Raw genomic sequence first — 24,213 nt, 5'->3', positions numbered from 1 at the left:
AGAGCCCTTAGGATCGTGACCCGTATGTAGCATCTTCAGAGGGACTACACCTTGGGGATGGTGGCCTGGTTGACTGAGAGAGGACACGAGTTCCAGATAGAAAGAATTATCGCAATACCAGCACGCCGCAACTTGGACGAAAACTTCACAAGGTGAAATTTGCATGTCCGCTAATACGGCAGAAGCATATACCTAGATGAATCCAGGAACATTCCCAAACTCGTCCTCTAAAAACACAACATAGTGCAGTTTCAATCTCGCGATAGTCACTCATAAGATTGAAAACCGTAAACTCCATCACGCATTGCAAGGACTAGCTACTATGACATCCCCACTGACGTCATCAGCGCCCAACAGTGGGTGTAGACCATAGTATAAAAGTATGCTCTCACACATACAAATCCACACACCCACACATACTTGAGCATCCATTTATACAAAGTCTTCGTACCGAGTTTCTGTCGGCACTCCGGAGATGAAGGGCAAACTCAGCCATGACGAAGGCTAGCACTAAAGGAGAAGGCTCATCAAAAAGTAGTCCAAATCTCTTCATTCAAGCTACAACTGCTTGTGAAGTCTAAACGATTTTATTTTAGTCTCTCCCAAACGAGCATCTAAATCTAAATCTAGCTAATAGGGCAACGCACCATTTAAGATAGAAAGAATTATCACAATACCAGCAGGCCGCAACTTGGACGAAAACTTCACAAGGTGAAATTTGCATGTCCGCTAATACGGCAGAAGCATATACCTAGATGAATCCAGGAACATTCCCAAACTCATCCTCTAAAAACACAACATAGTGCAGTTTCAATCTCACGATAGTCACTCATAAGATTGAAAACCATAAACTCCATCACGCATAGCAGGGACTAGCTACTATGACATCCCCACTGACGTCATCAGCGCCCAACAGTGGGTGTAGACCATAGTATAAAAGTATGCTCTCACACATACAAATCCACACACCCACACATACTTGAGCATCCATTTATACAAAGTCTTCGTACTGAGTTTATGTCGGCACTCCAGAGATGAAGGGCAAACTCAGCCATGACGAAGGCTAGCACTAAAGGAGAAGGCTAATCAAAAAGTAGTGCAAATCTCTTCATTCAAGCTACAACTGCTTGTGAAGTCTAAACGATTTCATTTTAGTCTCTCCCAAAGGAGCATCTAAATCTAAATCTAGCTGATAGGGCAACGCACCATTTCAGATAGAAAGAATTATCGCAATACCAGCAGGCCGCAACTTGGACGAAAACTTCACAAGGTGAAATTCGCATGTCCGCTAATACGGCAGAAGCATATACCTAGATGAATCCAGGAACATTCCCAAACTCATCCTCTAAAAACACAACATAGTGCAGTTTCAATCTTAGGATAGTCACTCATAAGATTGAAAACCATAAACTCCATCACGCATAGCAAGGACTAGCTACTATGACATCCCCACATACATCATCAGCGCCCAACAGTGGGTGTAGACCATAGTATAAAAGTATGCTCTCACACATACAAATCCACACACCCACACATACTTGAGCATCCATTTATACAAAGTCTTCGTACTGAGTTTCTGTCGGCACTCCGGAGATGAAGGGCAAACTCAGCCATGACGAAGGCTAGCACTAAAGGAGAAGGCTAATCAAAAAGTAGGCCAAATCTCTTCATTCAAGCTACAACTGCTTGTGAAGTCTAAACGATTTCATTTTAGTCTCTCCCAAACGAGCATCTGAATGAATATGAATTAATGATATTGGAAAAAGAATTCTCGCTTATGAATAAATGTGACATTCGTTCACTTGTACATATGAATGAATGATATTGGAAAAAGAATTCTTGCTTATTGTTATGAATGAAGGTGAGGCTTCAATACTAGAGCATTGGGGAGTAGGGGTCACCAAAACAAGCACCATGGACTGTGATGGTTTGGTACTCTTTCAGGAGACCTAAAAAACAGTGTAAGGGGGAAGGTAGGCACATAGTGGGCAGAATCCATGTCGTCCACCATGAAGCTCTAGTACCAAGTGATGAAGAACACCCCATGTGGGCCCAAGACACCTGGACTGCTCAACTAGAGCCTTAATCACTCTCTCCCAAGCTCAGCGAGATGGGTAAGACTCCCCTCCAATGGCTAAGACTCTCCTCCGATATATCATGACTTCTTGTATGTGATTGCCTTCAACTCGTAGACTCACTTGAATCCAATCCTGAACCTGGTGTCTAATTGGCATCAAGCCCGGAACGCGTCCTAGAAGCACCTTGTTCTAGAGTTCATTAATTGAGAGAGGGGCTCCTAGTGGTTGGGGCATCAAGGATGCTGCCAGTAGAGTTCCTCTAGCCAAACCAAGGAGTCACCCTCTGAAGAGCCTCTCATAGAGTCAATCAATCAAAGAAGGATAAGCAGTCTAGGACAACACTAAGAAGAAAAGAAGCGGAACTAAGAGGACGTGGAAGGAAAAAGGAAGAAAGATGGTAAAAGAAAGAGAAGCAAGCAGGGAAGGTGCCCTCCCTTGAGAGGGAAGGAAGAGGAAGACGAAATCTAGAAGGGCTGAGAAAAGAGAGGCAGAAAACAGGGGTGCGCGCAAGGCTAGGTGACAAAAGGAAGGTAGGTGGCCTTGAGAAGGACCTGGAGGTTACAAAAGAAGAGCGCAGGTGCTGCCCTGAGCAGAGGTGAAATGCCTCAGAAGAGCACAGGCTGGAGGGAAAATGAGCAGACAAAATGCCTCAAAGGCTGACAAAAAGGCCCAACAGGCAGAGGTCATGACGAATGAAGAGTGCAAGCCACTGGCCTGTGCAGAGATGAAGTGCCAGGAAAAAATGGGCAAGAAAAGAGAAAAACAGCAGGAGGGGGCAGACCAAACCCACGAAGGGCAAAAAGGGCATTAGAAACAATGGAGAGGCTGAGAAAGTGGAAGCAAGGGGGGACAGCAGAGAAAGCAAACAGGAGAGGGGCATGGTGGGCGAGGATATCAGGGAGAAGGTCGAGTAGGCTCGTGCAGCTAGAGGAACCCTTTGGGAGATTATCATGAGCATCTCATTCACGAGGATCCGGTGTCACGTTGAAGCCAGCCCATTGGAGATGAGTAGGCTCGTGCAGCTAGAGGAACCCTTTGGAAGAATATCATGAGCATCTCATTCAGGAGGATCCGGTGTCACGTTGAAGCCAGCCCATTGGAGATGATATGGTAAATGACAAAATACTTTTATCCCAGATTCGGTCATATTATATATAACATTCGTGCTCTAAGGAGCCAATGGGACACATGTACTAGGGATTTATACGCTTCTTTTTTTTCAAGAATAAGTAAACTCTATTAATGCTTGAGAAAACCATACAACCAGCTTCCAAAAGGAGCTGTCAATGAAAACAAAGAAAAGAAAAACTGGTTGCCAGCTACAAGAACAACCATCTATTTCCGGATCTCACAGCTCATCGCCTATAGAGACTCCAAAACAGGAGCTAGCAACCATGCTGGTGGTCTTTATGCCCAACGAATACCCCTCGTGGAAAGGGTGTAGAAAACTCCTGCCGGCCATATCTGGCAGAAGCGCTCCCGCCTCTCAACAGCCGCTCTCGAGCTTGGAGTACCGCGCTCCCAAATGGCGTGCAAGGTGAAGATGATATCCTGCCAAATGGCTACTAGAGTAGCCTTCAGAGAAGTCGAATGGCCTCCCATCACCCTGCTGCACCTGGCTGTGATGCTCGAGACAATCTCTCAAACACCATCCTCTGGGAGAGGTGGTGGGCGTGAACGGGTGAGCTGAACTGCGTCATGGATCTCAATCCGGGGAAACCTGCTGTCCATGTATCCTGTAAGCTGGCGTGACAGGGTTGATTGCAAAGGCGTGGCCTCCCACCATGAGCAAGGCCACCATCCCCCACGTGAAATCCCTACTCATCCTCTGCATGCTAGCAACAACCTAAAGGCCGCCAACCAAATCCGTTGTGGAGCAGGGCAACCCCATAGACAGTGCGGGATGGTCTCCAAAACTCCATCCCCACATCCAGTGCATCTGCCATCTACCCGCATCTGCTCTAGCTAGGGGCCGATAGGCAAACCCCCATGCGCCAACAGCTTGAAGAAATAAGAAATCTTCTGCACGCGCGAACTCTTCCAGAGGCGGGGCCAAAAGCGACCTATGACCTCTCTCGGAACATCCTGCTCTATCCAGTGGCACTCCCTCGAAGGGGACCATGCTGCTGCCTTCAGCTGTAAAGGACGCCCGATGCGAGTGGTATACGAGAAGGAGACCTCCTCTACCCAGTCCGAGTGCCCTATACGGGCGGGCCAAAACCACTCCCCTGGGTCTTACTGAATGTCACATAAGGGTCTGCCCTCCCCAATCCAAAGGTGCCACACTACTCCCTCAGGGGTCGATAAGACTATGGAGGGATCGATGTACCAAGTCCTGCCAAGCAACCCACAATCCTACCCTCTGCCACTCCAGGTCCTCTAGGTCCACCTCTGTCTCCTCCTCCATCTCCAACTCATCCTGCAATGAGTCTGCATCACAGAGAACCCTTCCCTGTCAGCGCAGCCTCGGAGAGGATTCACCTGTAGGACTGTTGCCACTGCTCACCAATGGGAGGCGTATTCCCAAGAAGCCCCAACTGGAGTAGAAGTGTCCAGGGTTCCATACCTGGGGTAAGGCCTCTCACAACAGCTCGCCCAAGAGGGATCTGCTCTGCATCTTTGGTTCAATAATGCCAAGTCCACTCTACGTCTAGGACAAGATCACTATCTACCAGACCACCCTAGCTCTAAAGTTGTGCGTGCCATTCGATCCCGACCAGAGGAAGTTTCGTACTAAGCGTCGTAGCTGCCCCATGCAGCCCCGATGAAAACACCAACACGAGGCGACGTACCACGCTGTGACTAGGAGTACCTAGTTCACCACTAGAGCACATCCCGAAGCGAGAGTGTGGCACAACTCCAGTATAAGAGCTTCCGCCTAACACTCTCTAGGACCGGGCTGAACTGCTGCTCTGCCGAAATGTCAATGCCTACCTGGCAGCTCAGGTATCTCGCCATCTTTCCTCTGCCATGCCAAACTTCATAAGGAGTTTTTGTTCTTAAAGCCTTAGTGGGAGCCCGATTCAAAACATAGTTGGCACACATGAGACCTTCAAGCCAAATACGGTGAGGCATCTTTTTGCTTGTAAGCATGCATCTATCCATGTCCATAAGAGTTTGATTTTTCCGCTAAGCTTTGCTATTTTGCTGAGGGGTAAGCCTCACTATAAGCTGATGTGTGATGCCCTTCTCTTTCAAATAAGCCTCAAATTCATGAGACATATACTCCCCTCCTCTATCAGTGCGTAGAATCTGAACCGTGAGGCTTGTTTCATTCTCAACCTTGGCAACAAAGTGTCAAAAATGCTTAAACACATCTGAGTTTTTCTTCAAACCATAAACCCAAGTGTAGTTTGAGTACTCATCAATAAATGTGACATAATAGAGATAACCACCCAATGCAGGAGTCCTCATGGGACCACACACATCACTATGAATGAGCTGTAATTTCCGAACAGCTCAAACTGCACCATCCTTTTTGAAGGGTAAACTGTGCATCTTTCCAAGTATGCACCCTTCACAAGCATGACGGGGAGGTGACTTCAAAGGAGACAAAGCATCAACCATAGAATGTTTTTGAAGTGTCATCAAGCTGCCATAACTCATATGCCCATATCTAGCATGCCATAACTCCGCATTCTGCATAGCAGCATTGGGAGAAGAAACTACAAGTGCATCATCTCGTCTTTTCTCAAAAACATCAAGCTGAAAAAGACCACGAAACAACGTGCCAAATAGTCTCGAGGCATAGTCATCTTCCCTATCTCGGACTGCGCACTTGTCATCTTCAAAGACAACCTGAAATCCTCTTTTATTGAGAGAGGACACTGAAAGCAAATTCTCCTTGATTCCAGGTACAAGATTCCAGGTACATGAAGCACATCATGAATTCTGAAATTTGTGCCATTTGTGGCTGTAAGTACAATCTCACCATGCCACAAATGGAATAAGAAGAATTATTGGCACAAGACCAGCGGGTGATGCATGCAGAGAATCAAACAAACACTTCCTGGAAGTGATATGTTTGGTGGCACCACTATCAAAGTACCAATTATTCAATGTCTCATTCACATTGAAAGCACACAAATCCTTAGAAGGATCATAACTACAAGTCAGAAAAGCTAAGAGCCATCCTCAGAGGTGGCTGTAATATTTGGAGCAACCATCTGAAAATCAGGACTGCAAGTCGGAAAGGCACTCTTCTTCTACTAAGTTGGCTGAAGCATCACCACCATCATGTGCATGAGGAGCTGAATCTGTGACAGCCATAGCAGAATCCTTTTTCTTTTCCTTGGCAATTCTTTTCTTGCATTCCCTGATGTAGTAACCTGGCCTCTTGCAATAATGACAAACACCCTTTCTCTTGGGCTTCTCTGCATCATTCTTAGCCTTGTGAGAAGGCTGTCCAGAATCAGCTTTATGCTGATCTGAAGGCTGATTTGGACCTGCTTATGCTGCCCCTTCCCTTTGGGCTTGAATTTTGAAAGCATCGAATGTTCACCAGCTCGTGAAGCCATGTTCTTTCTGGTTTGTTCTTCCTACAACAAAAGTCCTATCAACTCATGAAAAGTGAGAGGGTTGCCACCCCCCTCAATGACAAATTCAATGAGGTGGTAGCCACGAGAAGGATCTTTTCTGACTCCTAAGCTGCTGCTGCTCCCCGTGAAGCCCTTCTGCCCCATCCGTCAGCCCCTCCCCCACCCTCCTCCTCCTCCTCTCCCTCCCCCCCCTCGCTGCCCTCTCCCTCCCTCCCCTCGCTGCCCTCTCCCTCCCTCCCTCCCCTCGCTGCCCTCCCCCCCCGCCTGCTGCCCCTGCCTTCCCCACCCCCTCCTCCCCCCCCGCCCCCCTCCATCCCTCTCCCCAGCCCCCTCCTTTACCCCCGCCTGCTCCCCTCTCCCCCCCCGCCTGCTGCCCCTGCCCTCCCCGCCCCTCTCCTCCCCCTCCCCCGCCCCCTCCTTTCCCCTCGCCCACTCCCCTCTCCCCCCCTGCCTGCTGCCCTTGCCCTCCCTGCCCCCCTCCTCCCCCCCCCGCCCCCTCCTTCACCCCACCCTTCCTAACCAGCCCCCTCCCTTCCTCTCCCCCGCCCACCCTCCCCCTCCCCGCCAGCCCCCTCCCTCCCTTCCTAACCCGCCCCCTCCTTTCATTTCCTCTCCCCCGCCCTCCCTCTCCCTCCCCGCCCCCTCCCTTCCTAACCCGCCAGCTCCCCTTTGCCTCCCCCCGCAGCCTACCTCCTCCTCCCCCCCCGCAGCCCCCCCGGACTCCTTTCCTCCTCTTCCTCTCTCTCCTTCCCTCTCCTGTTCTCCTTCTTCCTGCGCCCGTGTTCTAGGGCGTCCTGGGCAGCAATTTCACGGATGGAGCTTTTTCAGTGTTTGAATCGGCCCTTTCACTTCGATTGGCAAATGGATCCCCACTTAGCCAATCTTCGTCCACCTCCACCGGCCGCGAGAACCGTCATTTTCTCAGAAGACGAGTTGCAGCAGCTCAAGAAAGATGTGGAACTAGAAGGCTCCACATCACTTTTCGCCCGCATCTTTGGGTCACACCCTTCCAGATCACAAGCCAGAGACTCGATGCTAGCGGCATTACCAGGAGATCTCGCCCCACACCTCAGGGATATTCGACTTTTGGGACGTGGATTCTTCAAAGTGGTTTTTGACTCTCACGACTCCACAGCCCTTGTTCTCAAAGCTAATCCTCTGGCTTTGGGTTCGAGGAGGATTTTTTGTTTGCCCTACACCTTGGGCTTCGATCCGGTCGAGGAGGACAGTTAGGTCACATCACTATTCATTAGATTTCCTGGTCTTCCTCAGGTCTACCATCAACTTCTTGCTACTATCGGAGCCACATTCGGAGTGGTCACTGAGATCCCCCCTCTTCCTGGCATGCCTTCTTTCTCGGCAGAGGCAGTCAGAGCGGACAAGGTGCCTTGAGTTAGGGTCATTGTCTCTGACCCTAACATCTCAGATAACCACATCATGCTTCAACGCCCAAATGGCTCTCTCTTTCGACAGAGAGTCGAGATTGCACGTAGACAGGACCAGTGCAGGATTTGCAAGACCCTTGGGCACTTTGCTAGAGATTGCCCAAGGAAGAGAAAAAACCCAAGAGGTCTTCTGGTGCGGCTCCTTCACGTAGTACCCCAACTGCACCTCCCCAGCGCCTTGTACCACGCACTCCAGGACCACCAGGAGCAACAGGGCGCCCTGCTTCGCGCACCCCAGGACCACCAGGGACAGCAGGACGCCCAAATCCCACAGCACACCCAGTACCACAATGGAGAGCGATCAGAGTGGCTCCCTTACCTCAGAAGGAGACCTTTGATCCGGTTCAGATAGACACCATCCAGACTCCAGAGGTAGATGTTGCTACAGCCCCAGACACTACAATTCCACATCAGGAGGGGCCTTTAGATGCACCGGTACCAGCCCCAGTCACTTTGGTTTCTGATCATGAGGAGGCTACCGATACTTCTTCCCCACAGATTGTTCCTGCCACAGTCAGGACGACCGAGGGAATGCATGCACAGATGAGGACTCCAGATTCCTCTTCAACCCTGCCACAGGCCTCCTCAGCTCCCAGCTCCAGTTCTGCTGATAGAGGCCTGGCAGGTCCTTCTCCTCCATCTTCCACGAGTGCAGGTCTTCTGCGCACTCCTCGGCCAGACATGCTTCTCGGGAACTCTTTTTTGGCACTGGCAGACTCGGCGACTTTCATGGATGATGAGAAGTTTGTGCCCTCCACTTTAGGGGTCTCGGTCATTGGGATTTCTTTTGATAGGGCCTCCCCCTCAACAAGTGTGGGAATCCTTTCACCTGTTGAGTTTCCTGCCCTCAGCAGGAGCATTTCAGCCCAGGGGAAGCTGGTCTCCTCCACTAGGTCGGGTAAGCCTTTCCGCCCACCATCCTCTTGTCGATGAGAATAGTCAGCTGGGACATACAGGGCCTAGGCAGAGTTCCACACCGTCGCCATAGGCAGCTGATCCGGAATCAGCTTCATCCAGGTATCACTGGAGGTGCTATTGATATCCTTCTTATCCACGAACACAAGTTGGATGCCAGTGATTGCTCTAAATCTGGCAAACTTCTTTCAGGACATACCTTCTGGTCGCCTGCTATAGGCACAAGGGGAGGTACTTGCATTTTGGTCTCTCCTTCTATTTTACCCTTGGTTGCTGGTCACGGTATTATCTCCCCCTCTAGAGCTCAATGGATCATTATTTTGATTGGAGGACGTAAGATTGGTCTTCTCAATCTGTATGCCCCCAACAACAGAGGGGAGTCAGTCTCCTTTTGGAAAGAGTTACTATCTTGACTTCAGATCATTTTCCAGTGTTGTTGTAGATTCTTGAGCCTCATCGGAGAGGACGCTCTGCCAGTGTTAGGATTCCGGATGCCTTTTATGCAGAGGACAGCCTCACGGAGGATATTTTACCGATTTGGGTTTCTCACATACAGGGTGGAGTTGTCCGCCCATCTCAGGTAGCTGCAGCCTTATCCGAAATTAGTGACTATTATTATACAGTCGCTGATTCCAAGAGACGTGAGATTGGTATACGCCAGTAATTAGCGTCCCTTCAGAGGGAAGAGCAGAAGAGACCCACTGATGCTTGGATTCAGGAGCGCCTTACTTCAGCAAGGGCTCATATACAGATATTGTTGGATCAGAGAGCAGAGTATGCCTTTCATGCACCGGAATCCTTTTGGATTCAGATGGGTAGCACGGTCAACAAACACTTTTTCTCTACTCATGGACCCAGACATAGTAGAGATAGTGTCTCGTAGCTTGTTGACTCAGATGGGGTGTTATAGTCAAATCCTAATGCCGTCACGTGTGTAGCTTCATATTTTTTTGCATCCCTTTTTATTGCAGATCCGGGCACACAAGCCATAGATGATGCCAGAGAGGTTATTTGGTAGTGTATCCCTGTATTGGTGAAGGATGAGATGTATGTTTCTCTTGATGCACCTTTCACCAATGCAGAATTCAAGACTGCATTACTTGCCCTTCACAAGGGTAAGTGCCCAGGTTTGGATGAACTTACCCCTTCTTTTTTTAATACTTTTTGGGAGCAGATTGGTGATCACATTACATCAGCCTTGCAAGGCGTGTGGGACTCTGGTAAGATGCTTGACTCACTTACAGATGGTCTCATTTATCTCATCCCAAAGGCGGGTAATAGGAATCTAGTGTCACAATGGAGACCCATCACTCTATTGGATACTTTTTACAAGATTCTAGCGAAAGCCATCAGTATGCGGCTTCACGTTTTTCTTCCAGATTTGATTCATGACACACAGACAGGGTTTGTGCATGACAGAAGTATTTTCGATAATATTTTCTCATTTTGGGAGGCCTCAAAATGGGCCATGCAGAGCCGCCAGAGGATGGCCATTCTACTCTTGGACTTTGAGAAAGCTTACGACAGAGTAGACTGGGATTTTTTAGAGGGTACTCTTTCTCGCTTTGGTTTTTCGGATGCATGGATTAGAGGAGTATCCTCTCTCTACAGATCAGCCCATAGCCAGGTGCTTATTGGGGGGGTAAGAGGGGACAGATTTCAGATTGGTAGATCAGTCCTCTTGCCCCTTTTCTTTTGCTGTTTGTGGCGGAAGCTATGAGTATCTACTTTAGATCTCAAGCTGATATTTATGGGCTGAGGCTTCCTCTTCGCCGGGAAGAAGAGCTCCTAGATAGTGAGTTGGCAGATGACATAGCTGTTTTTTTGGATGCCTCCCCTAGGACACTCACTTCCTTCCGAACAGCCTTGGATTTATTTTGCACGGCTGCAGATGCACACATTAATTGGCATAAATCCAATGGTTTTAGGATTTGCGATGATGACACTCCGGATTGGGGTAATGATATTGGTTTCACTTGGGTATAGAGGGGTGTCTCCGTCAGATATTTGGGCTGCCAGGTTGGGGTGGGCATCTCTCCTTCACGACAGTTTGCTCCGATGTTAGAGAGCATCAGAAGAAAGCTCCTTCTCTGGGGAGCTCAGCCAAACTTGACTTGGCATCCAAAGTGGTGGTGGTTAACCAGGTTCTTCTAGCCACAGCATGGTTTGTATGCTCTTGTTGGTGCCACTCTAGGGATTGTATCACTCAGCTCAAGAGACCCGTACGGAATTTTTTATGGAGTGGTCTAGATGGCACAACTGATGTCACAGCCAGGGTGGCTTGGGAGACCTTGATTCTTCCTACAAGAGAAGGGGGTTGATATCATTGACCCGGATCTATAGTGCAGAGCCTTACTCTGCAAGGTCATTGTGAGAGGACTTATGCCAGGACAAGAGCCTTGGAAGGACTTTTTTGTCAGATGCATACAATCTCGCACACCCACTTTAGGAGATGATTGGATACACAGTACCAGATGAGTTTTCACCACAGCCCACCTCAGATCTCCTTCTTCCCCTCTTATGGTTGCTATACTGAAAGCATGGGCCAGCTTCAGAAGTACTCTTCGCAGGATTCCCCTGTCCACCCGTGAAGAGATTGAAAGGCAGCCTATCATGTAGAACGACAGTATTTTGGATGAGCATGGCAGACCACTTGGAGCTTCTCTTTACATGCAGTGGCCCAGATGGGAGAGGGGCCCTGCATCTACTGTGGGAGCACGTAAAGCCTTCAGGAGGCTTCCTGCAAACCGTCAGGCCCACGTGGTTCATAATCTCAGAGGGAGTGCAGGGAGAATTCAACAGATTGATGCAGCATTGCCCTTGGATTGGGTGGACACAGATGACATGCCTATTACTTGTTCCACCTGGATGGGGGCATTTTCCAGATCGGGCATTCCTTTGCAGGTGATTGCTTTACGGAACACACATGAGGATGCCCTAGTCTTTGATGTTTCTTTGGGGGGTAGGTTGTCCAATTCCACGTATGATATATTGTTGGAGGTGCCGTTTCAGCCAGTCAGGGTAGTGGGCTTCATGGAGCATGGCTCTCTTTCATAGTGGTACTTGGATCCTGACCCACTACTCATTGCCCTGGGCTCATGGAGGCTGTGGCTCTATGGAGGTGTCCCAATTAAGTTTTTGCAGTGGGACCCTGGGGAATGAAGTGGATAGATGAAGGGCACCGAGAGAGAGGCATCCCCTTCTTTCATTACACGGTCAGTAATGCCAGGAAATTCCAGCTCAGCTGTAGGGGTTGGAGGCCCACCAGAGCTCCTCATTGGGAGAATTATCAGATTTCTGCAGACTTGCAGAAAATTTTTTGGCAGAGGCTCTGGAAATCCCACCAGAATAGAAAGGTCACTCTCTTCTTTTGGCTTTCTATTCATGGTGGGATAGCAGTGAATCATTGGAGATCCAGGTTTGTACTTGCCCTCGTTGCCTTTCTGCTTCGGAGAAGGTACAACACTGCCTTTGGGATTGCAGACAGGCGACAATCGTATGGAAGGGGATTGCAAGGCTTTTCAGCACTTTTGTTCGCCTCCCCTTCTATATGACCTGGGGATCACTGGCTTGGCTCACTCTTTCAGGGCCCTAGGTTTTCTTCGAGAGACGTGACTCGTCTTGGGCTCTACACATCCGACGACACCTTGTGGAGTCGTGCTCTTTAGAGGATGTTCCGGCCACTCTCTTCAGGGCTTGCTCATTCCTCCGTTGGCTCTCCATGGGAAGTTTTAGCTAGCATTGCAGCATGGCACATTTGGAGAGCCAGATGCACTGAGGCTACGGAAGGTTCTCAGGTTCACCCTTATCAGATCTTGGCCAGTACTTGGACAAATACGGTACACACTCTGATGGCCATATGGGCGACCATGCAGGGATTCTCTCGAGCAGCCTCCTCCAGGAGAGTTACTTTTCTCAGGGATTGGAGAGAGACTCTCTTGCTTGCCGAGACTTCTATAGGGTTGAGTTGGCATTTTCAGCCTCAGCCTTGGTTTCTTTCTACCTCATTCTTCTTAGGTGTTTTTATTACATGCTTAGCATGATGTATTTCCGCTCAGAGCTTGCTCTAGCAAGTTTCTTTCTTACTTAATAGAAGTCTCTTTTTTGCCCCCAAACAAAAATAAAAAATAAAAAATAAAAAATCAATGAGGTGTGAAAGCCAAGATAAGACTCAGGAAGAGAATTCACAGTGGTAGTGACCATCTCTGAATCTGGAATGATCTCATCAATATTCAACAATTGCTCATCATTGCATGCTGAAAACATACTTTCCAAAATATCCCAAGCTGCCTTCGAGGTCTTGCATGACCGAATGTGTGGAATGATAAATCTTTTGACAGAAAGGGAGATAGCTGAAAGTGGTAGTACATCACATGCATCCCACCTTTTCTAATCGTGTATGGAAACCACCGCTGCTGCACCTAGCACTTGTCCTACACCTTGAGCTTGTCCTCTACCCCTTCCTCCACCTTGTTGAGGAGTGGCAGGTGCAACCACATTCTCTGGCCATGGTTCATCCCCATTGACATAGTCCCATAAGTGTTTGCCAACTAGGATATTGTGAACCATAAAACTCCATAGGGAGTAGTTGGTACCATCCAACCTATCCTCCTGTGTGAGGACTTCAAACACTTCATTGGGATTGTTCTAGGCCATAACTGCCAAAGAAAATGCAGCAAATACCAACAAAAAAATTTCCTTTCTGGGAATGAAGGTGCACAACACAAATCCCTGCTGGGATATTGATGCAAACTGCCAACTTCTGAAAAAAGAGCCAATCAATGACTCAAAATGCAACAGCCCACAAGCATAAATTCACTTGAATCTCTGCTAGATCTCTCTGCAAAACGCATGCAAAAATCCAAAAGCCCCAAATATAGGAAAATGGGTGTCCAAAACCAAAGGACAGCTTGCTGTCTGAGCCTATAAAAGACTCAAAAAGCACCCAAATGTCCTGCATATGCCAAAAACTCCTAAAATGACACTACAAAAAAAGGCATATATCTGCAATGTCACTCAATCTGAGTCCAAAACTGCCTACAAAGTGTCCAAAACGTCACATACACTGAGAAATTGCAGCCCAATTACAAAAGCCCCAATTTCTACACGCAAATTGCAATCAAAAGAGGGCAAATTTCCCAAAAGCCCCAAATTTTGACCAAAATTGCAATTCTCTTGCAAAATCCAAACACTACCCCAAATGCAAAACAAACACTGGCTATACGGATGAAGCAGCCAAAATGTTCGGTTGTACTAGTAAGCTGCAGGCTGTCATCTGGTTTGATGCACCTGAGTCAACATACCACACATCATTGCTTTCTTCTGCACTTGTCACAGAATTGGTCACGTGCTGAACTGCAAATGCGAGCAATACAGCAGACGTAGTATGAGTGTATGGCGTGGCAGGTGACGGGCGTACGAACAGAGCAGCTAACGGGTAGCGTACGGTAAAGAAGCACATGAGCTGCGTACCTGTACGTACAGGTTTGGCCTGCAGGTCCTATGTACAATCGATGTGTGCAGGAATGTATGGGCGGCGTCTGTTGTATGGCGTTGACAAACAACAGGTGTACAGCTGGGTGTACGGCATCACACAGCGGGGTGTGCAGATACGAACAACGGCTAATGGGCGGCTCGTGAGGAGTAGACACAGGGGTTGTTGACGAAGGAGCTGAAGCTTGTGGGTGAGGAGCAGAGCCGGGAGCTCAAGCTTTGATATGAAATGTGAGACAAAGCGTGAGCACAAGTGTGTGTGTGTGTGACAGAACAGACATGTGAGAGTCAACACACTATCATTGAAGAGATAGAAACAACATACAAAACTTGGGATTTTGTCAAAGTGACAAAACCCTAACTAACCCAACCACTAACTACTAATTGCAGTTGGGTATCCTAACTGTGGTTAGGGGGGAAAACCTCTAATGAGGGAAAAGTGCCCCTAACCCACTTATTAGTCATACATTGGTCACTGCCATGAATTATGGTGATAATTCTAACAGTCGATGCCTCCTCCAACTGAAAAAGCTAGCTATAGAAGGTTGTAGTCATCTCAAGGATCTCCTGCGGGTCCATGCGCATGCGTCCCTATGGGTCTCGAAGCCGCTGAAGCTGGGTTCCTACGGACCATGGTCCGGTGGCCTGAAAGACTGTCTAGTCATCCTATCACCCTACCGGACCCACCTGGCCTATGAAGAGTAGTATGAAAACTCTGCTCTGCGAACCTCCAAATCCTGCAGCTCCAAGCGTGCACAATCCAGGCGATCCCTAAGCCACTGAGATCCCGGATCCTTCTCCCTCAGTCTGTCGATACATGCAAGGTCTCTACGAAGGGCTCTCTCCCGCTCCTAAAGAGTCGCTCTCCGTCTTAGGGCCTGACTCTGCAGCTCTCGACTACAACGCTAACTCCACTCAGCCGCCCAAGTCGCCCACCCCACCTCGGGTCTGCTCTCGGTGAAAAACCTCAATTTAGTGCAGACTCTCTCTCTCTCACACACACACAACACTAGGGCCCAGGAACTTGTCGGGATGGACCCCCATGAATATTTTATAACTTGAAAGATTTGAGTAAAGAGAGTTCAGCGTGGAAGCTGAGTTACAAAATTCAAAACGTGAAGACTTTTACAAAAGCTTCAAGCTCATTCATTTGGTAATATGCCAAGTGTAAAAAATCTAATCTACTTTCCTAATTACATGCCACTAGCGGCAACTATGGAGTCTTCGAAGCACTTGGTCATGTGAGTGATCTCGGAAGCACTCGTCTAGCTCCAAATTACTGGATTCTTCAATCCTTCCTACAATCCGCAACCATTAACTAAAGCGCACAACCATGGCGCCCATTAATGGTCAGCGCTTTTGCATGCAAATAATAATCCGTAGACTAGTTCTAGTCACTATGGGAATCCCCACCAAGCAACCATGTGAACAAAACATAGAACACAATTCTTAGTCAACCGAGGTCTACTCTCTTGGTCATAATTAAGGGGCTTGACCATCAGTCAAAGCGCCTTAATTATGGCCAAACCTCTCCAACGGAAGTTGGCGCACCTTGGTTAACAAAGTTAACCCTCTTGGCGTGACCCAAGTCTCGTTGACCGAAGTCAACACTCTTTGACCGAAGTCAGCACTTTAATTGCTTGGTTAACCGTGCTTAATCATCTTGGCCAAAGCCATATCTTCCTAACCAAGGTTAAGTATCTTTGACCGAAGACAATACTTTGACCAAATGAAAGTAACTCTTTGAACATAGTTAAATAAAAGAAGAACTCATTAATTATGATCAATAATTAGTCAACTTATGCTTGCCATATGATCTATCTTTATGATTTTGCGAACCGGAATGAAATGAGCTTGCTTGTTGAATCTATCAATGATAGTCCTAATCCCATCATTCCTTGACTTTGATCTTGGCAAATTAAAAAATGAAGTCCATTGCGAAACTTTCCCACAGTGCCCGAGGTACAGGAAGAGATATAAGTAGGCCAGGTGCCTTCTGTCTATCATATTTCACTTTCTAACAGGTAAGGCATTCAGTGACAAACTGATGTATATCTTTTCGCATCCCTGGCCAAAAGAAATACCTCTCTAGCGCTTGAGTTGTTACTCTAATTCTTCTATGCCCAACATAGGGAGGTGCATGGCATTCCTCCAAATTATTTTTCTTGATCTCTTGGGTTATGCATAGGAAGTCATCTTTCATTAGATATCCATCTTTCAAGGAATAGTGACTGATAGACTGCAATTGCTGTAAAATCTCACCAAAATCTGCATCATTAGCATATTGCTCCCTCATGTCTTCCAGATCCCGATGGTAGGCAATAGTCACATTGTTCACCTCGGGTCTTCGAGACAAGGCATCTGCTACTTTGTTCCTTTTTCCCGCAGTATGGAGAATCTGAAAATGATACATTGACAGCATGTTTGCCCATTTCATATGCTTCACGGAGAGTTTTGTCTGAGTCAAAAAGTATCTCAGGCTTTGGTAATCTGTTTTGACTATAAAATCTGCACCCAAAAGATAATGCTTCCAAGTATGGATGGCATGAATTACAGCCAGCAACTCTTTCTCATAGAGTCCCAGATATCTCTCTGCATCCTAGAGTCTCTTTCTCTCATAGGCCACTACATGACCAATCAGATGCAATGCAGCCCCAACACATTCCCCACAAGCATCACAATCCACGTCAAATGGCTTATACAAATCTGGAACTATCAAGATTGGCTCTGTGGTCAGCCCCAACACATTCCCCACAAGCCATCAGAATCCACGTCAAATGGCTGATACAAATCTGGAACTATCAACATTGGCTATGTCCGCAAAATGCCTGATACATCTTCTGTAGTAAGAACACAGGCCTAGGAAACTACTGTAGTAAGAACACAGGCCTAGGAAACTACGGACATCATGCACAGTTTTCAGCTCTGGCCATTCCTGAATGGCTTGGATCTTTGCCTAGGAAACTACTGTAGTAAGAACACAGGCCACACTAGGGGGTCGCTGACTTTTTATCCCCCGGTATCCTTGCCTGTAGTGAAGGCACAATAGTAGGATCTTGCATATATATAAGATTAGCCACGTTGGTTGAATGCATAAGATCTGAAATATCTTTGATATCCTTATTGTTCACTTGGGCCTGTATCTTTGGAGTGAGTCTTGCCCAATGCTTTCTAAGTTGAGTCTTGTTAGAGAATTTCTTCAAAGGTGAAACCTGTAAGTATGAGTCCCAAAATTTCTGATTATAAGACTCAACTCTATCTTGTGCTTCCATGTGCATACTCTTCCAACCTAGGAGGACATTGCTTGGGAATAAATTGTTTATAGAAAGCTTTCTTGAAATGCTTCCATTTCTTGGGAGCTGTATAATTAGCAGTTTTAGCTAGCCACCATGCACTGGGTGTACCAGTCAAGTGCAAACTAACCATACGAAGTTTCGAGGACTCATTGAAATTTTCCAAGCTGAAGGCAACATCAAACTGCCTTATGAACTGCATTGCCTTTTCAGCTTGGCCATAGTGGCCATTGTAAGTGGCAAATCTCACTAACTTCCCACCAGCTTTAAACTCTTTAGTCTCTGCCTTCTTGCCGGACTTCTTCTTCTTCTTCTTCTTCTTCTACTTCTTCTTCTTCTTTGGCTCTTAGGATCCAGAAGAAGAAGATGATGTCAAGGATAAAGAGGTAGAACTAGAAGATGTCGACGAACTAGATGAACTATGATGATGCTTCGCCTTTTTTTTCTTGGAAGAGGACCTTCTTTTTTCCTCTTTTGGTTGTCCTTATGGCGAGACTTCTTACTCTTTCCCAATACCTCATCTGTGGAAAAAAGAGTAGGACTCAAGGATATCTTTTACCCAGCACTTCCTAATTTGCTCCAAAGGGAGGCTTCTCTGCCTCTTCCTCAAAAAAGGGGTTGTACCATCCTGTGAAACAAAGGGTCGCTTCTTGCCTCTCCCAACTGAGTAATCAGCTCTCTGTAGGCATTTTCTTTGTCTCTGCTTGCTGAATCTCAGACTCTGCCATTCCCTCATGAAATGATTGGGCATGTTGCTGTGAAGCCATCACTGCAACTTATCTGAGTTTTGCAAACTCTCTCACACACACTTTGTATACAACTGATGCACTCGACCTTTGTTTTCTAGTTGCATTCACAACTGCCTATGACATCCCTGTCCTGTAAGAGATTCATTGCATGTTGTACCTGTTGCTTATCCGCTGGTGACAAAAGAACTTTGACAGCTAGGGAGTCGAGGGTGCTGCCATAGAGCCCCTCTGGCTAGACCAAAGGTCGCCACCAATGTCCCAGTCACTAGCAATAAGCAATAAACCACACCAACCGCAAAAGGTGGGAGAGGAGGAAAGGAAGAAAGAGGCAGAAAGGGCTCGCGAGGAGAAGGCCACCAATTAAATAAACCGGCCCAGCCTTGAAAAGACCCCGAAGCTCTTCCACAAGCAAGCTCCCGAACTCCACAAGTGAGCTGCCACGAAGAAGAACTAGCCACAAAGAGCTTGAAACTTTCCACTAGCTTGGGAGCAGCTTCCAATGTACTTGAGGGAACTGGTCAAGCAATGGAAGAGGAAAATGAGTGTACAATGCCAGTCCCTAGTGTCAGAACTCTCCTTTGGGTGGCGATCAAAGAGCGCCAAAGGGAGAACCAGTTGACCCATGGAGGGCTTTGGATTTGCTGCGTGTTCACGAGCTGTTATACCAAAGTTGAGTGGCAAGGGTAATGCACAAGGGGCCCAGGCTGGAGAGGTAGCGCCAAGCAGCAGCAAAGCTGCAGGAGATAGCAGATGGGCTGCTACGGATGCCAAGGAGTGTTCTTGCAGTGTTGTATGGGCGTGAGAGCATCAACAAGCTGCTGGCGGAGAACAAGAGCGGGCATGTGAGCAGCAACGGGCTGCTGGCGGATACCAAGAGCAGGGGAATGCCCCGGGCATGGACTGTATGGCAACCCATACGATGGTTGTGGCAGAAAAGGCGCAAAGGGAGGAGCCGCGGGGGATTAGTGTGCCCCTACCCTGTAGTCCACAACAAAGGCTGCCGGGCAGCAAGCCATAGCGACGCAAAAGAAGGCCTTGGGGGGGGGGGGGGGCTGGAGGTGAGCTCGCAGGTAGAGGCAGTTTTCTCGTCTACCCTATTCCATAGAGAATACCCACTACTCCTGTGAGGGTACTCCCTCCTACCAGGCCCGAAATTTTTCCTATAGGCTTCTAGACTCAAAGCACAGAGTTTCCTCAAAGTGCGGAGTTGCAGCATTTTCTTCCAATTGATGGAGTAGTATGACATGACTTGGCATTACAACTCTCCTGATTGGCTCTTTTTGCTGACAAGTAACTATTCAAGATAGAGACTTTCCAATCTCATTTATTTTGTGATTTGATTCTGAAAGGTAAATATAGGGCTTGGGAGCAGCTTTTGCTATCCCATCCCTTCTTGCATTGATTCAGGTGTAACACAATTTTATTTCACTTCTAGAAGCACTTCAAATTGATCCGTCTACAAAAGAACACAGATTCACATTAACGACTGCACCAAACTTTATATCCGTATAGAAAGCAAAAAAAGAAGGCATGTAAGTATAATAGTTATGTTAAAAAAAAGTACCGCACTGTTTTGCAATATAATAAGAATCTCTGGTCGCTTTCCAGCCAAGCGTGCCGCAAGCCCAATATACCATAAAAAAAGAAATGTTATATGAAAGGCTACCAAAGCAATAACGGAGGACAAAAATAATGTGAGGAACAATGACAAGTTCATCCTCAAATCAACTCCCATCGACTGAAAGCTTGGAAGATGGTAGCATGCTGCAATTAAAAGCCAAGCCACATACCTGAAAACACATACACATAATGTTAAACATTTTCGCACTCACGGAAATCATCCATTGTAAATCAAAACCCAATAAATGAAAATAGGATCTCACAAGTTTTGAAGGTCACTCAAAATGAAACTTACCATCTGCTGAAGTTGGAGTAGCTGGGCTGGATTGTCTTTCCATAAAATGGTGATGAAAAGAAGTAGAAAAAACCCAGCAGACATCCATACATGGACCACCATTTTAAATTGTTGTCGAGCTTATAGATAAGTGTATGCATATTGTCTGTTGAAATGAAAAACAATGACCCAGCAAGAACAGCCAAAATAGCATGCCGAGAATGCTCATGCGGGTACGGATACTTGTGTGTCAGCATAGTCCTTACTGTGTCCATTGAATCAATTCCCCCTGGTCCAAACAATATGACTCTTAAAAAAACTGCTAAAACCCGACAGAGACCAAGAGTACCAGATTGTCAGCTTGCAGAACCTAGGTGATCAAGCAGATGCAAGTAACAAAAGTATGTTACATTATGCGAATCCAGCTTGAATGGTAACAAACATAGACCCTATAACAGCAGAAACATCAGAACTTGGCAGTCTAATGTGCCGCACAGCTACCTCACCATCAACAGAGTTGAGGGTAGATGTCAAGAGTTCTCTGTATCAAGGTAGACAGTGATAAGCAACATGCCACCAAGGTGGCTGAAACTGGCCTCAAGGCCAACAGGAGGGAAGTAATAGACAATTAACCAGCCAATGCTCTCACTTAAGCAGTTCAGGGAATAAACAACAGCATGGATTGGGAGCTAGAATGCTCCTGCTCAAAAAGAAAGACAGAAGAGAATTAACCAGCCAATGCTCTCATTTAAGCAGTTCAGCAAATAAACAACAGCATGGATTGGGAGCCAGAATGCTCCTGCTCAAAAAGAAAGACAGACTGGCCCCAAACCTTGACGCCCCTTTCAATTATTTGGAGATCCTTGCAGACAAGATACACAGTGGATTCAACCACACTTGCATTCAATGCACACCCCACACTCAGTAGGCATCAATGTCCCAAGCAACAACCTTGCTGGGCTCTGCTCACACCATACATGCTAATAGGCATCCAAATCAGTTCCAATGGCCCACTAATGTGCCCAAAGGAATAAATGATAGCATTTAAAACCAGCCTGCAACCTCGAGACTGCATCTCTCTCTGATAGCATCTCCCTGCCTGTAGTAGCTCTCCAAAACAGGTTTAGCTAAAACCTTCAAGTAAAACTTCAAACAATTTAACAAGGTATCCAATACATGCACTAAAACGAAGAAGGCCCCCACATAGCCATCATAAAGTGGAGCAAAGTCAATAACTAGCTAGAGCTTCCAAATATATTGGAAGAAGTTGTGTATTACACGTAAGCACCCTCAATGAGTAGTTGTGACCAAATTCAATCAATTAATTTGCAGCGACACACACAATGCCCAAGCATCATGTCACAAATCACATTTTGAAGTTCAAGGGTTTCCTTGTGTCTCAAGCAGCCTCACCAGATGAGGATAAGTCTACGGTTGACACCTTTGAGGTTCAATAGTAGGTAATGTTACCGACAACAATTACAGTTCTGGTGGAGGAGAAAACGCATGGAGCTTGTAGCAATTTAATAAGGTGAACACTGAGTTTGTTGAAAAGACACAGTTGTCTGATGGACAGCTGCATTTTCAACATACTTTCAGGGATGGATTCCTTCAGATGCATGGTCGTCTCTGGTGTTGCACGTAGGTTCGGCCTAGCGTGCAGGGCATCAATATACCGATGCTTTAGTGAAAGCAAATGAGACTTTCTTTGGCCAGCTTTGTGACAAGAGATGGATGCTTTTGTAGGAATTTGCATCATATGTTAGCAGACTAGTGACGTAGCTTATTGATTGAAGCTATTAGATCTTTGGAGGATTTATAATGCTTGAAATGTGAATCTTCTCAAACCTTTCCTGTGCCACAAGATGTGCCTTCTGTGTGTAGCCAAAGGTTGAGGAACTTGATGAGATCTTAGTTCCAGAGCAAGTATTGGCACATAAGGGAAGGAAAGTTAGAGGTAAAGCTCCCCGTCGCTATCTAGTGAAGCTTCGGAGTCATTCAACGTTGTATGCGAAGTGGCTGGAAGAGGGTGATCTGATAAACACACCTCACTTGTTGCAACCTTACAAAGAGGCTTTTCAAATTGAGCCGGTTGTGGCTCCTTCAAACTTAGCAAAGCATAGATTTGGAGCATTGCCTGATGCTCAACAGAGGAGTAGTACCTCTGTCTCTTTATTACAGACAGACTCAGATATCTAGAGGTCGCTTGGTGACGTTTTATGTTTCACCGGAGGTACTACTTGCTGATAGTAAATCTACCTTAAGACTTCTATGATAGATGTACTAGTTTAGTCACTATGAGGTTTTTGCAGTGTATATGGATTGCTACCCCAGGCTCTAAACAATCGTATATAATATGTCACTTTGTAATACATGTATTAATGATGGTATATTCACATGTATTTCAGTTATTGCGTTTCCTAGTAACATCAAGATGCGATCGAGGACACTTGCCATGTTTCAAGAGGCGTATGTCACGAGGGCATGAGTTTGTCCTTGTGTGGGGCAGGACTCTAGGAAACTGAGTGGGTAGGGCCCTTGGATGTGGGTGTGCAAAGTTTTCCCTAGGGAATTGTGCCTTGGGGGTGAATTTTGCGGTTTGGTCCCAAAGAGGGGGCAAATAACCTTGGTGGTTTAAGTTGGTCATTTGTGGCCTTTAAAATTGCCCCACTAGAGATGCAATGGGGGCAAATGACAAGGGGGATGCCACGTGGCATTTCCCCATGCTTTGATGCTTTTGGCAAGGTTGCCTTGGGAAGCACCTGGAAGGAGAAAAAATCACACGTACAGTGAATGGACAACAGGATTTCTCATGAGCAAAGGAAGAGAGACTTTTTGCACAACAGATAGTCAATTGCACAATTTTTGGCTGCGTACGGAATAGCTACGTGATGTGTGTACGGGCAGGTACGGCATTGTTGGTAGTATGGGCTTGTACAGTTGGAGCCTACACAAAGGGTTGTGCATACGGGAACCGTACACGATTGTACGGGTGCACAGTGCACCTAGGTAGGTCTGAAACAGCATTAGTACGGCCTATTGTATGGAAGGGTATGTGGCTGTGTACAGATTGCGCAATACGGAGACTCGCACATCAAAGTGCGGATCATTGCAGTACGGATTGCAGGGTACGGATTGAGGACAGGACCTGTACGGAAGACCAACGTACAGCCTTGTACGGTCTGTGTACGAAGGCAGCATGGAGTAGATATAGGTGTACGGCTGATGTGTACGGAATGTTATTGTCAGCGCTCACGGGTTGCTCCCAAGGCTTTGTTAGTGTTTTTGTCAGATGATCATGAGCTGCTATGGGTGAGCTGGCTGTCATAGGCGAATTGATAGAGAAGGGCTAGCTGTTCCCATTGGAGCTCTAGTTACGTGGAATCTTTGTTCTAAGCTTTTTCGATGATGGCTGAGTTAGCTATGCCCTTTGAGAAGGTGGGTGTACAAGTGGGCACTTGAAGCATTTACAGCGGATTGTGTGACAAAGTCTTGGCAGCTAGAAACAATCCTAGGCTGAGTGTAAGCCTTTTGGAACTGAAATGGATGCTCTTTTGCTATGCTTAATGGAGGACAATTTCAGTAGTGATTGCGCTATGGTTTTCCTAAGAGATAGTGTATATACAGGCAGTGGTTCCTAGGCAGAGGGCACACGATTGGTACAACCTCGTGGCTGAATAGATAGGGATCGGGTATCCATGCTTGAGATTGGAAAGTATCCCTGGACCCCAGAGAGAGACGGTACAAGTGTGACTGCCATAGTGTCTGTTGTGTAGAAAAAAAAGAAAAAAGAAAGAAAAGTCTATTA

At 46.9% G+C, this 24,213-nt stretch overlaps 1 protein-coding gene across 8 annotated transcripts in view; it reads right to left on the bottom strand.

Moving 5' to 3' along the window:
- LOC147891431 (uncharacterized) overlaps window positions 1–24,213 on the bottom strand; it is a 122,729-nt gene that overhangs the window by 87,344 nt on the left and 11,172 nt on the right. For all 8 annotated transcript variants that reach the window (XR_015542593.1, XR_015542594.1, XR_015542595.1 and 5 more), the window contains exons 2-3: window positions 20,427–20,694; window positions 20,076–20,301 (exon numbers count right to left, since the gene is read on the bottom strand). Coding sequence is in view for 5 of the 8 variants with exons in the window: in XM_087389505.1 (XP_087245631.1) it covers window positions 20,076–20,301; window positions 20,427–20,680 (480 nt within the window). In the remaining 3 variants the exon portion in view is untranslated. The remainder of the gene's footprint in view (window positions 1–20,075; window positions 20,302–20,426; window positions 20,695–24,213) is intronic.

The sequence above is a fragment of the Dipteris shenzhenensis genome, chromosome 18, assembly GCF_047967505.1.
Source record: "Dipteris shenzhenensis isolate YYH24624 ecotype China chromosome 18, Dip_SZ_1.0, whole genome shotgun sequence".
Taxonomy (NCBI): Eukaryota; Viridiplantae; Streptophyta; class Polypodiopsida; order Gleicheniales; family Dipteridaceae; genus Dipteris; species Dipteris shenzhenensis.
The sequence above is the reverse complement of the archived record's forward strand: the minus strand, read 5'-3'. Positions and strand labels throughout refer to the sequence as shown.